The sequence below is a fragment of the Callithrix jacchus genome, chromosome 16, assembly GCF_049354715.1.
Source record: "Callithrix jacchus isolate 240 chromosome 16, calJac240_pri, whole genome shotgun sequence".
Classification (NCBI taxonomy): domain Eukaryota; kingdom Metazoa; phylum Chordata; class Mammalia; order Primates; family Cebidae; genus Callithrix; species Callithrix jacchus.
This window is the reverse complement of record NC_133517.1, coordinates 92,445,419-92,457,679: the sequence shown is the minus strand read 5'-3', so window position 1 is coordinate 92,457,679 and position 12,261 is coordinate 92,445,419. Positions and strand designations below refer to the sequence as shown.

General features: G+C 33.6%; 1 protein-coding gene across 3 annotated transcripts in view; it reads right to left on the bottom strand.

Annotated features, from left to right (window-relative positions):
• The window catches only part of LRP12 (LDL receptor related protein 12), a 96,602-nt gene that overhangs the window by 23,463 nt on the left and 60,878 nt on the right, over positions 1-12,261 (bottom strand). The window contains exon 3 of one of the 3 annotated variants that reach the window (XM_017965640.4): positions 9,301-9,330. The exons of the other annotated variants lie outside the window; for them this stretch is intronic. Coding sequence (XP_017821129.3) covers positions 9,301-9,330 — 30 coding nt within the window. The remainder of the gene's footprint in view (positions 1-9,300; positions 9,331-12,261) is intronic. 3 annotated transcript variants of the gene reach the window in all.

Below are 12,261 nucleotides of genomic sequence, written 5' to 3'. Positions count from 1 at the left end.
ATTTCTATAGAATAATCTATTCCCTGAAGAAAACATGCAATCAAAGCTTTAAAAGTATATTATACTGCAGAAAAAAAGTTCATACCTAAAATGGATCTGCCCTAGAATTACGGTGCATTGCCAAAGGGATCCTGTTTCAAACTGCTTTCAGAACAGATTCATGGCATACAGCACAGAGATACATCAAGGGCTTAGCATTCATCTCATTGCCAAGGCATAGTCAAAGCCTCCTTTTTTTTTTTTTTTGCTGCTGCTGCTGTTTCATTAGTAATCTCCCTTACCAAAAAGTTTTAATTTTAATGAATGTTTTAGAAAAAGACTAAATGTATGCAAATGTAATTCTTTTTAAGAGTTCATTAATAATAAACTACCAGAGTTTCCTTCCACTTTGCTCTGAGTTATTATTACAATAATTTAATAAAAAGATAACTAAGTTATTTATAAGACCTCCTTTTTCTCCTGGCCAACATGGTGAAGCCCTGTCTCTAAGACAAATACAAAAATTAGCTGTGCATGGTGGTGTGCGTCTGCAGTCCCAGCTACTGGGGAGGCTGAGGCAAGAGAACTGCTTGAACCTGGGAGATGGAGGTTGCAGTGAGCCAAAAGCACGTCACTGCACTCCAGCCTGTCGACAAAGAAGAAAAAAACAAAACAAAACAAAAAAACACCTTCTTTTTCATTATCTCCTACCAAAACATTCTGGAGTAGTACGCTAAAGGAAATCTTAAGTTCATGAAAATATAAACAAACATATAAATAAACAGCCAAAAGCAACCATTACCCTTTCCCAAGAATATGGAAAATTACTCATTTTTATTAAAAAGATTGACCTACATTAAGAAGAATAATGCAATTTTGAGATAATTACATTTAACTCACAATTGTAATACTGTACTAGCATACAAGTATTCAACTATTTATTAAATGGTTTAACAGCAGTGAGATATAGCCAAAAACAAGGTGGGAGTAATCTATGACAAAGCAGAACCTTCCTAACCTTTGACTAAATGGATAGACTAATTATAGGGAAAACCTAGAAAGAATTTTATGAAGTTTTGTTTTAGGAAAAACATTTCAAGTACATGGGAAACCCATAGGTGGTGCTCTTATACCAAAAACGGAAGATTCTAGTATGGTACTCAAAAATACATTTTGTGAATATGTGATTTCCATAAAACTGCCCAAGGAAAAGACATACCCCCTATAAATAAGAATGGTTATTTTAAGATTCAATACTTATATTTCTAATTCAATATGTACTTTAACAACATTATTTAAAAATATTAATGATTCTTCCTAATCAAAAACAAAACTATTGTATCATAAAGTTTCTTTCTGAATTGGTTATAAATACATATATTGATTTAGTTATGCACATTTCCAACATGACTGAATTTGGAATTTGGCTCCAGATCTAGCCAGTGGCTTTTTATCAACGTATTTCTGCATGTACAATATATTGAGTATGCAGACAAATGTACTCCAGCACAGCCATAATGTATTCCTTTCTATATCTAAGAAAGAGTACATTTCAAAAGCCAAAAGAAACCATTAAAGCAATTTTTAACTCCCTTTTCGGTTAAGAGTTTGCCTATGCATACTGGCAGATTTGGAATTGGAAGACCTACATGCTGTCTGTTCTATCTGCCACTTACTGGCTTTGCATAATGTAAACTACTAAACTTTTTGGGGTACTATTAATAATTTCCTCATGTGTTAAAATAAGGAGTTGCTATTTGAATACCTCTTAAGTCTATTTCAGCCCTCAATCATGCACTTCTTCCCACTATATTTCTGAGAGCTCATTGGGATACATTGATAAATTTTTCATTTTCTTTCTTTGCATTTTCCCTCTGACCCACTGAAACAGACTTTCAATTCTGACCTTATTTCCACAGAAACTATGCTAGCAGGCAAAGGCCATCAGTGACCTCACTGCTAAATACAATGGACACTCATCCCCAAGGTATCTGATCTTTCTGGAGCACTTGGCACTGACTATCCAGACTTGGAACTATACTATTCAGATTTTGTGGATGTCACCTCTTCTGATTCTCTTTCTAACTCTATTCTGTGTTAACTTTCTAGCACTATATCCTCTGTCCTTGGCCAGCAAGCCAGCCCCTGATACTGGTTTCATGGTTAATTCCAAAGCCCTCTGCTCTTTTTACTCTCAATGGAAGATTTCATCCACTTTTACAATTTCAACTATGGTCGTGAGTTTAACATTTTTAACCCGGAGGATTTGCATAGTCAAATGCCCACTGGACATTCTAACCTCAAATTCAACATAATCAGACCTGTGTATTTCCCAAATCCGATTTCAGAATATCCTATATTCTGAATCTATATTGTCTTAGGCAGCATTTGGTTGATGGAATAGGTACTTTAGTAAAAAGAAACTGAAGAATACCACAGGTAATTTAAGAATTTTCAGGAAATAAGCTGGGCCTCACAGAGATTAAAACTGGAAACTTCAGTCAGAAATTGAGCCCGCCCCTTCACCACTTCTTAGGGAACCAAGGCCTGCTTTATCTCTTACACATCTGCCCCAACTTTTCAATGGACCCCCTCTGGGTCTTCCATTTTTTCATTATTTCAGTGCTTCATAAATGACTTCCCAGTCCCAGCTTATCATTAATACTTCAGCTCCGGTACCTACTATCACCTGTAATTTCATTTTTCTTAGTTTATTATATTTATACTACTGTTACTCATTTTATATTATACATTTGAGGTGACTTATTATTATAATATTGATAAATTTGATAAAACCTGAGTCTCAGGTCAGGCGCAGTGTCTCACGCCTGTAATCCCAGCACTTTGGGAGGCTGAGGCAGGTGGATCACAAGGTCAGGAGTTCGAGATCAGCCTAGCCAATATGGTGAAACCCTGTCTCTACTAAAAAGTAAATAAATAAATAATTAGCTGTGTGTGGTGGTGTATGCCTGTAGTCCCATCTACTCAGGAAGCTGTGAAAGGAGGATTACTTGAACCTAGCAAGCAGAGGCTGCAGTAAGCAAAGTTCGCGCTACTGACTCCAGCCTGGGCAACAGAGCGAGACTCCATCTCAAAAAACAAAAACAAAACAAAACAAACCTTACTCTATTTCCTCACTTGTAAATGGGGATTAAAATACTAGTACACAGGGTGTTCCAAGGATTACATACAATTATTTTGGTAAAAGATATAGCACACAGCTTGCATTATAGTAAATTATCAGTAAACAATATTATGTGATAAGTCAAATTGGATTACTTGCTAGTAATGTCTAAAATGCTGTACTGAGATGGCAACTAAGGCTGCGTTCAGGCTAAGTGAGAAAGAGGACGGTGACTGAAAGAGGATGTGTGACTATTTACTTAGTAACTGCTGGGTACCATTACGCACTGGAAAGAATGAGAAACTCTGTCATGATTAACTGCTTACCTGACACAGATAAAAGCCATGGGAAGGATGGGGTTTGGACACAAACTCACAAAACTTTAGGAACTAAATCTCTTTTTGAGATCAAAATCTTTACATGGTTTAGGTGGTTTGAACTTCATCTTTCTACATTTGACTACACTCTCAGTTTAAAGTATATCAAACTTACCTTCTTTTGCTTATATTCATTCTAATCATACCTTTTCTAATGCTTAAACATAGTTATTTCAACTATGGTCTGGCTAATTCTTCCTTAAGAATTAGTTTATATATAATTGGCAAATAAAGGAATCTTGTCAGTACAATGCAAAATTGTGTAAGATCTTATTCCCGGCATGCCAATGATTTGAAATAACCAGATGTAGAAGTTTTAAGAGTTTAAGAAAAAATATGAAAACCCTATAGAAGCTGCCTTTCTTTACTGCAAAATGTGGTTACTTTTTTTGGCTTAAATAACTGCTTGGCTTTTTTCTACATTAAGCTATCCTGGAAAACTGCAAAATGCAGATGGAAATGTGAAGACATCACACGGCTATGAAAACAAAACACCCTAATTGATAAGGAATATGCCTGAAGTATATTTTTATTATTGATTAAATTGATCCCTATTAGAAGCAAATATTGTTAAGGGGGGAAGCAAAAATCTATATATATATGGCTGCAGAATATAGATTGATTCTAATTGTAAATGTCCACAGGTATTTGACTGTGTTAGTATTTGGACTAATATTTTATTTGCTAGGGTTATACTTAAAACGTATGTAGTCATAAGCGATCTATGCCAACACTACTTTTCTCAAAAACTCTTTGTTCACTTTGCTTCTTTAATATATCTTTTAATTACTAGTATTAACTTTTTAAATTTACTTAAAAATTTTTTTTTTTTAATAGAGATAGGGTCTCCCTATGTTGCCAAGGCTGGTCTTGAACTCCAGGGCTCAAATGATCCACTCTCCTTGGCCTCCCAAAGTATGAGGATTACAGGTGGGAGCTACCACACCCAGTTAGTATCAACGTTTTGTTTTGCAAAAATCATCTACCTAATTTACTTTGGTCAGTTATCCTTAGATATAAACAAATATTCAAGTACTTTGCATAATAACGATCTACATCTCTACCTTTTATAAATTTCCCATAACCTCAGAAATAGAAATCCCCAAATTAAAGAGGTCATCCTAAATGTTTATTCAAAAGATAGCAACTTTCAAACATGGATAGTATCTTCTTAGTAGGAACATATAGGTTATCTGACTAGCCCCCACAAAAGCCTATTTTTTTTGTATGTATGAAGTAGCTTTATTTCTTTCATAAAGATATTATATTGCATCAGCATCATTTATTGAAAAGACTTTTTCTCCTCCCTAAATTTTATAGGCTGTATTTTTTTTATTGCATTTTAGGTTTGGGGGTACATGTACAGAACATGCAAGACAGTTGCATAGGTACACACATGGCAGTGTGTTTTGCTGCCTTCCTCCCCTTCACCCAAAAGCCTATTTAATTTACACTGGATCTAGTGTATAGGACATCTGAAATGAAAAAAAAAAAAGACAATGACATTATTATAATGTTAATGGTTAAGCCATATGAAAAGATAAACTAATACATACTTTTAAAATCTATCAAGTATGCTGTCAATTGAGAAAGAGAGAATTAACTAAAGAATCAATAGGTAGATATTCGCTTAAGTTCTTAAGATTTTGGTAGTAGTCTTCTGGTTTAAAATATAAAGATCTCATTGTGTAGTTTAGAAAATAGGGCTAAATTAACTGATAATAAAACACTGATCAGCCGGGCGTGGTGGCTCATGCCTGTAATCCAAGCACTTTGGAGGCCAAGGCAGGTAGATCACCTAAGTTCCGGTTTTGGACACCAGCCTGACCAACACGGTGAAACCCTGTCTTGAAAAAATAAAAAAAATAAAAATTAAATTAAATTAAAAAAACACTGAAGACCACTTCATGTTTATACTGATGCTATGTTAATAATTCCACAGAAAAGCACAAAACTATGGTTTCAAAACTAGATTAATGCATCATACTTATTATCTTAAAATCAATTATTTAAAAACTTGGAAGTGCTCAAACAACCTCTATTAAGAGGACACAGGAAAAGAGGGAGGATCACTTCAAAATAATGTCAAATAAACTGCCTTGCAATTTGAGATTTCAGTTTCAAAATATGTAAAATGTTACGGAAAATATACATAAGTAAAGATATTCAAATTAGAGATGAACTACTGTCAAAGAAAAAGCACAATTTCCCATTCCACAGACAAAAAACTAGGTTTTTCAAAGCTGACAAGACTTGATACTTTATGACAAAAAGTAGTTGAGACTAAAAGTTACGTGAAATCTTTGTGACTTTGATTTTAATAAATCACAAAACTGAAATGTAAGTAAATGTCAGTTATGTTTTCTGACCACCTAACTTCAAAAGAAGGGTACAAAAGACATAAAGAGAACTCATGCCCTCATGGAAATCATAATTTTATAACAATGATAAATGCTTTTTAACTGAATCCAAGAAGCATATAACAGTTAATATGACAGCATATCAGATAATAAAGTACTACACGATATAATGCATAACAAGTAATTTTAGGCAAAGTATCACATGTTCAGTTAAACATGTGGTATTATTAAATAGAAACAAGGGCCCACCAAAAACCTACATTATACAAATATAGAACAGGGAAGGTTATTGACTATGAACAAAGGATTTCCTTCATAGAAGAGAAGTTGGTAGACCCACAGTAAAAAACATACTCTAAACTAGTTAAAAGAATTTAATGATTCAATTCTATAGACACTAGTCAAGCCACAGTAGACCTACTACAAAAGGAAGTGATGTGATCCAAGTATTTTGTAAAGGTTATTGAAGGAAGAGAAACCAGTGAGGCAGAGATCACCTAAAAGACAATTATAAAAGCTCATCTTTTTGTACCATTTTACTTTATGAAAGTTTCAAGATAGAGTATGCTCACTGTTCATAAGCAAAGGATAATAGCATATATAGGTAATGGTGGTCACTGTCATTTGGCCGTCTCATTTTTCAGAGTACTGTATAGAGTGTCTTATAAATAATATTAATTCTATTACGGCTGATGAGTACAAAAGCAATCCCAAGTATTGAAAACTAGTAAGAAGAATTTGATTCCAATGGAAATAAATGTACTTAAAAAAACCCAATAATCTCCAAAATAAAAATTTGGTAAGCAAATGGTATCTGTTGAATGGCCATATGAAATGAAAGTAGGAATTATTCTGAAAGTGTACAAGTGAATCATTCAATACATGGAAAATATTATGCTTCTGCAAACAACAAAAGGTACCAAAACATGGAAAATTTAGAGTATATAGTTAGATGATTAGCATGAAAATAAGATACCTCCTGGCCTATTGTTAATTTAGGAAAATAGTAACAGTTTGAAAACTTGAAGGCTAAGTATGTATGACACATAGTGCTGAGGATAAGATTTCTGTTTCAAGTCAGAAATTTATGGTTTCTAAGTCTGAGGACTGTAAGTATCATCAAAGTGAGGCATATATGCAGGCTGGTGGATCCATGGCTGATGATAATATTATAAAATTATCTAACATTTACTAAACTCTAACTACCTGTCAGGTACTTCCTTTTCTCATTTAATACTTATTATTATTATCCCCATTTAACAGATAGGAAAAAAATGGAGGCATAGAGAAATTTGGTAATTTTCCTAAGGTCACAAAAAAGCTGTGTCAGAGCTGGGATGGAATCCAGGCAAGAGGCTTCATAAAAGCTGTGTTCTTAACCACTAAGGCAAACTACTGCCCACTACTGAACTTCATATGACATCTGGAAAAACTTCCAGGGAGGTGAAAGGGAGTAGCTTCAGTAGCATTTAAATGACAAAAGTGGTCTATTCTGGAAAAATGAACTGTTGGTTCTACATTAATATGGACAAAAAGGATACAGGTTCTATAATAACACAGAAAAAATAAGTACAGTTCGTTTTAAAGCTTCTAAGATTGATTCTTATTTGCTACATATTATCTAGGAATTATAGGGAGGACTGACCAGCTTCTTATTATCTTTGGAATTAAAAAATATTTCACAAACAGCATTCTAAAACCTACTTTTAGTGGTAAGAGAACATATATGCATATAGTTAATTATGGGTAAGATGCTTGGGGCAAGGAGTAGAATAGCAGCAATAAGGGGAAGAAGTGGAGTCTAAGGGAGACATTTCAAAGGAAATAACAATGGACAGATACTTAATATTGGACAGTCTGTAAAGCATGCATGTTCAGCATAGTGTATGGGCCACTGAGAATACAGGGCAAGTGACTAACTGTTAGAATCCGCAAGAAGAATAACTTAAAGTATTACTGCTTCCCTCTGTTGGACTGTCATGTAGAACATAACTGAGACCTGTAACTTGAACACGAAACATAAGCCCACGGCTAGGAAGAAACGATGTTGATTCCAAAGTCCACTTCCTGTATCTTGACAGTGTTTGTTGCCTATACAGCGTCTTGATTTCTCTGACCCTCCAGACTCCTTAAATGGTGTTTTCTGACTCCCTGGCACCTGAGCCAAGCTGCATCATAATGGGAATGTCAGAAGAGTCAACATTTTGAGGCTGGACAGAGTTGGAAGGGGACAGAGACTGGACATGAGTAAGATTTTCTTAGAATTACTCCAAATTTTATTCTTTTTAAAAAATATTGGTTACAAAACTGAACTTCTCCCTGTATGGAAATAATTACTAGCACTTGAACATAGGTTGAGTATCTCTAATCCAAAATGCTTAGGACCGTAAGTGTTTTGGATTTCAAAATTTGGAATATTTGCATATATATATATTGGTTGGGCATCCCTCATCCAAAATCTGAAATGCTTCAATGAGTATTTCCTGTGAGCATCATGTCAGCCCTTTAAAAGTTTCAGATTTTTAGATTACGGATGCTCACTTATAGCAATATTTACTAGTCTAAGATGGGAAAGGTTTTAATTATGATTTAAAAGGCAAGAATCAGGCAAGCAGAAAAAATTATATTAACCCATCACTCCCACTTAGGACTCTCATTACTCTCAGACCTATTATTAGAAACCACAAGTGCCTCTGGCAAGTAGGAAATCTTATATCCAGCTGTTTATAATTTAAATGAATATTCTTCTGGATTAGTACTGACATTTAAGACTGAATGGAACCATATATTTATTCATATTATTCTAAGTGACATTCTTTAAGAACCGAAACATTTTACTTGGCTATCAGCTGTAATCGAGGCAAGTAATTCTTTGGCATCTTGAAGGTCACTAATGTTCAGAACAAACAAACTATAATCAAGGGTTACATGGCAGTAAAATAAAACATAGAGTCAGAAGAGGCACAAAATATACATAAAGAGAGAAGGAAAAATAACAATAATAAAAAAACAGGGTCATAGCACAGTATGAATAAAGATGAGGAGAGCAAAGAAACTGAATATACCCACCTAAAATGGAACTATCTAGCCAGTTTCACCCTGAAATTTCTTAGTAAGAGTAATTTAGGATTTTGCTAACAATGCATAAAAGATGAAAAGATTCATGCTTTTATGTCTTTTTAAAAGGGCTTATGAGGGCAGTTTTTTTTCCTGCAAGGGTATAAAAATTACTGATATGGTACCTACATTCTCCAATTTTAAGCACTACAGAAGACTAAAATGCTAAAGCAAGCTACTCTATTTCCCGAATGGGAAAAATTAATAATTTTTGAAGGTTACTGTGACTCTGGCTGGAAGCATAAAGAGGTAACACAAAAATCATCACTTAGGTTAACAAACTGGCCTTGGAGGTCATAATTTTGTAACCCATCAGCTTTGACATAATTTTTAGTATACTCACATCTTTTGGGAATGTTCCAGTTGTTGTGTCCTTTGTCAAGGGTGGTACCCAGAAATAAATAATACCAGAGTATGTTAGCGTGAGAAGTAAAGAACTATCATCTGCTTGGTTCTGGATACTGTATTTCTATTACTGCAGTTTAAGATCAAATCGCCGCCTTTCTTATATAAGGCTGTTAGTCAACTGGCACCCAAGTCCAGTTTGCTCATCCACCAAGTGACTGGCTTTTGCACCACAGTCTCACAGTATATCTAATTCAAATTCATGCCTTGGCAAAATTAGAGATAACTAACATGGCATCAAACTTTTAAGACTTATTCCCCTGAGGCAGGAGAATTGCCTGAACCCAGGAGGCAGAGGTTACGATGAGCCGAGATTGCGCCATTGCACTCTAGCCTGGGTAACAAGAGCGAAACTCTGTCTCAAAAAAAAAAAAAAAAAAAAGTAATGTATAAATAATAGTTATAAATAATATATAACTATTTTGCTATAAATACATAAGTATTCAAAAAATATTTGACATAAAAAATAGGTTACAAATATATAAGATAAAGATGTTTCATATAAGACACTGGCCATAAGATTAAATTATAGAGTATATAATATGGAAATAATACCACCATTAGTTTCCTTTCCAAACTTAAGGGGAGTTCTGTACTTTAAAACTTTTAAGTGTCTTAGCAGTAAACTCTCCAAAGGTAGACAATGACTTTAAAAATTATTAGTGTCCTATAGTAATGTTGTGTATTTTTTTTAAAAAAAGAATGTACTCTGTCTCGTATTCCCCACCTACTTTCTTCATATGAAGGATAGTTTCTTGGGTTCACACTATGTTCTATTTTTATATTCTGAAATCCTAAAAACCCTAATGTATTAATAATCAGCTAAAATGTAATAAGCCTCCTTTTCTTCATCTGAAACACGGATGAAAGACATTTTTATAACACTGGTCAAAAGAACTACTAAAATTCTTCTTAGTAACTTTAACAAGAGGTCCAGGTACCTGATTGAATAATTGTAAAATAATACTAAAATTACATAAGAAAGGTACAAAGGACCACTTGATCTGCTACTTATTCATGTAACTTTTCTATATTTAAAAAATAATCATAAACTTCTATCAGAGATAATTACAATTTAAGCTTTATTTCCTTTCAGATTGTTTATTTGGAAGATCTTAAACATTCTAAAATAACAAAAGTTGTATCAGACCAGATGTTCTTTCAAAGGAAAATTTCAATATACCATGTTATAATATTTAAGTCTAAAGCTGTCGTTAAAAACAAAAGCCATTTTAATTTAGTGCTCTACATTCTTACAAAATGTTGTTAACGAATCTGAAAGAAAATGTATTGCAATATAGAAAATGTGTCCCTATTATAAGGCCACAACCAAATTACTAGTTGTAAAGGCATACAGGATTAGCAATGTGCTAGGCCTTCAAATATTAGAGTGGAAACTATAAAATGCAAATATATAAAAGCAAGAAAGGATGATGATTTTGATAGAATAAAATTCTGACAGCATAAACAATATTTAAAAACTATCTGAAGTCTATTTTATATACTCTGCTAATTCAGTTAATATGAATAAGGATTAAGAAACGAACTTCCTAAGCAAATATTCTCTCTCTCAGCTCTCAGAAATGTCAGCTTTGCCTGACAAAAGATTCCAAGTCAAATGCAAAGTAGACTCAAAATGCAGCTAACCCCAGATAGAAACTTCAGCTATCAATTAAAGGTAGGAATATTTGGAAGTCGTATCACTGGTAATCGGAAATACCATGTTAATCTTCACATGTAAAAAAAAGCTTCTGCCTGAGAAAGCAGCAAGCCCCAGCATCTATTTCTATTAGCAAACAAAAAACCTTTTATAAACTTCAGGCTAGTTTTTGCTTAACTATAAAGAAAAGCAAATCCCATTCTCTTATTCTTTGCAACGTTACAATTCCAGGCCATGAATCAAAAAGAAAAGAAAATGGTTACTTTAAAAAAAATTTTTTTAGGAAAAATAAAAGGTTGAGACTTTAATGAAAACATAATAAAAAAAAAGTTAAGCAAGAAAAAACATGATTATATTGAAAATAAATGTAGACAGCTGTGTAAATTACAATTTCCTTTTTGGAAGGCAATCTGTCAAAAAGTTTCTAGAGTCATCATATTATTTTTGACCTGTGAAACAGTAATTTTACTTTCGGAAATGTATGCTAAGAAATAGAAATAGAAAAGGCTATATATACAGTCGATCCTTGTACAATGGGTTTGAATTGTGTGAGTCTATTTGTATGTGGATTTTTTTCAATAAATACATTGGAAATTTTTTTGGAGATTTATGACAATTCAAAAAACTTGCAGACAAATCCCATAGACTAGAAATTTTGAAAAAAATTAGGGTATATCATGAATGCACACATATGTAAAATACTAGTCTATTTTATCATTTACTACCATAAAAAATCCACTACCGTATAAAAGTTACAATTTATCAAAACTTATACAAACACCTGCAGACCACACACAGCACCATTTACATTCATGAAGTATAAAGATGAGTACTAAGTCATAACTGAATAAAATTAATTATAGGCATTAATAATTCTGTAACCACTTCCTATTGCTATTTTGGTGAGCCCAATTTGCAAGTATCTGCTTAAATCACTGTGTGATGCTAATCATCTCCACATGAACAGTGGTCTCTCCAGTAAATTGTGTGTCACAGTATAAAGTGATCTCTGGTGGTTCTTGAGTATTTTTCATTGTGTTTGGTGCAATACCATAAACCCAAATAACACCACGGGATCCATACAAAGTGCCACTGGTGATGTTGCAAGTGCTCCCTAAAAGCAAACAAAAGTATGAGAAAAAGCTGAATTGCCTGATATGTACTGTAGACTGAGGTCTGCAACTGCAGTTTCCCACCTCATCAGACAGATGACTCATCTGTAAATAGATAATGTAAACT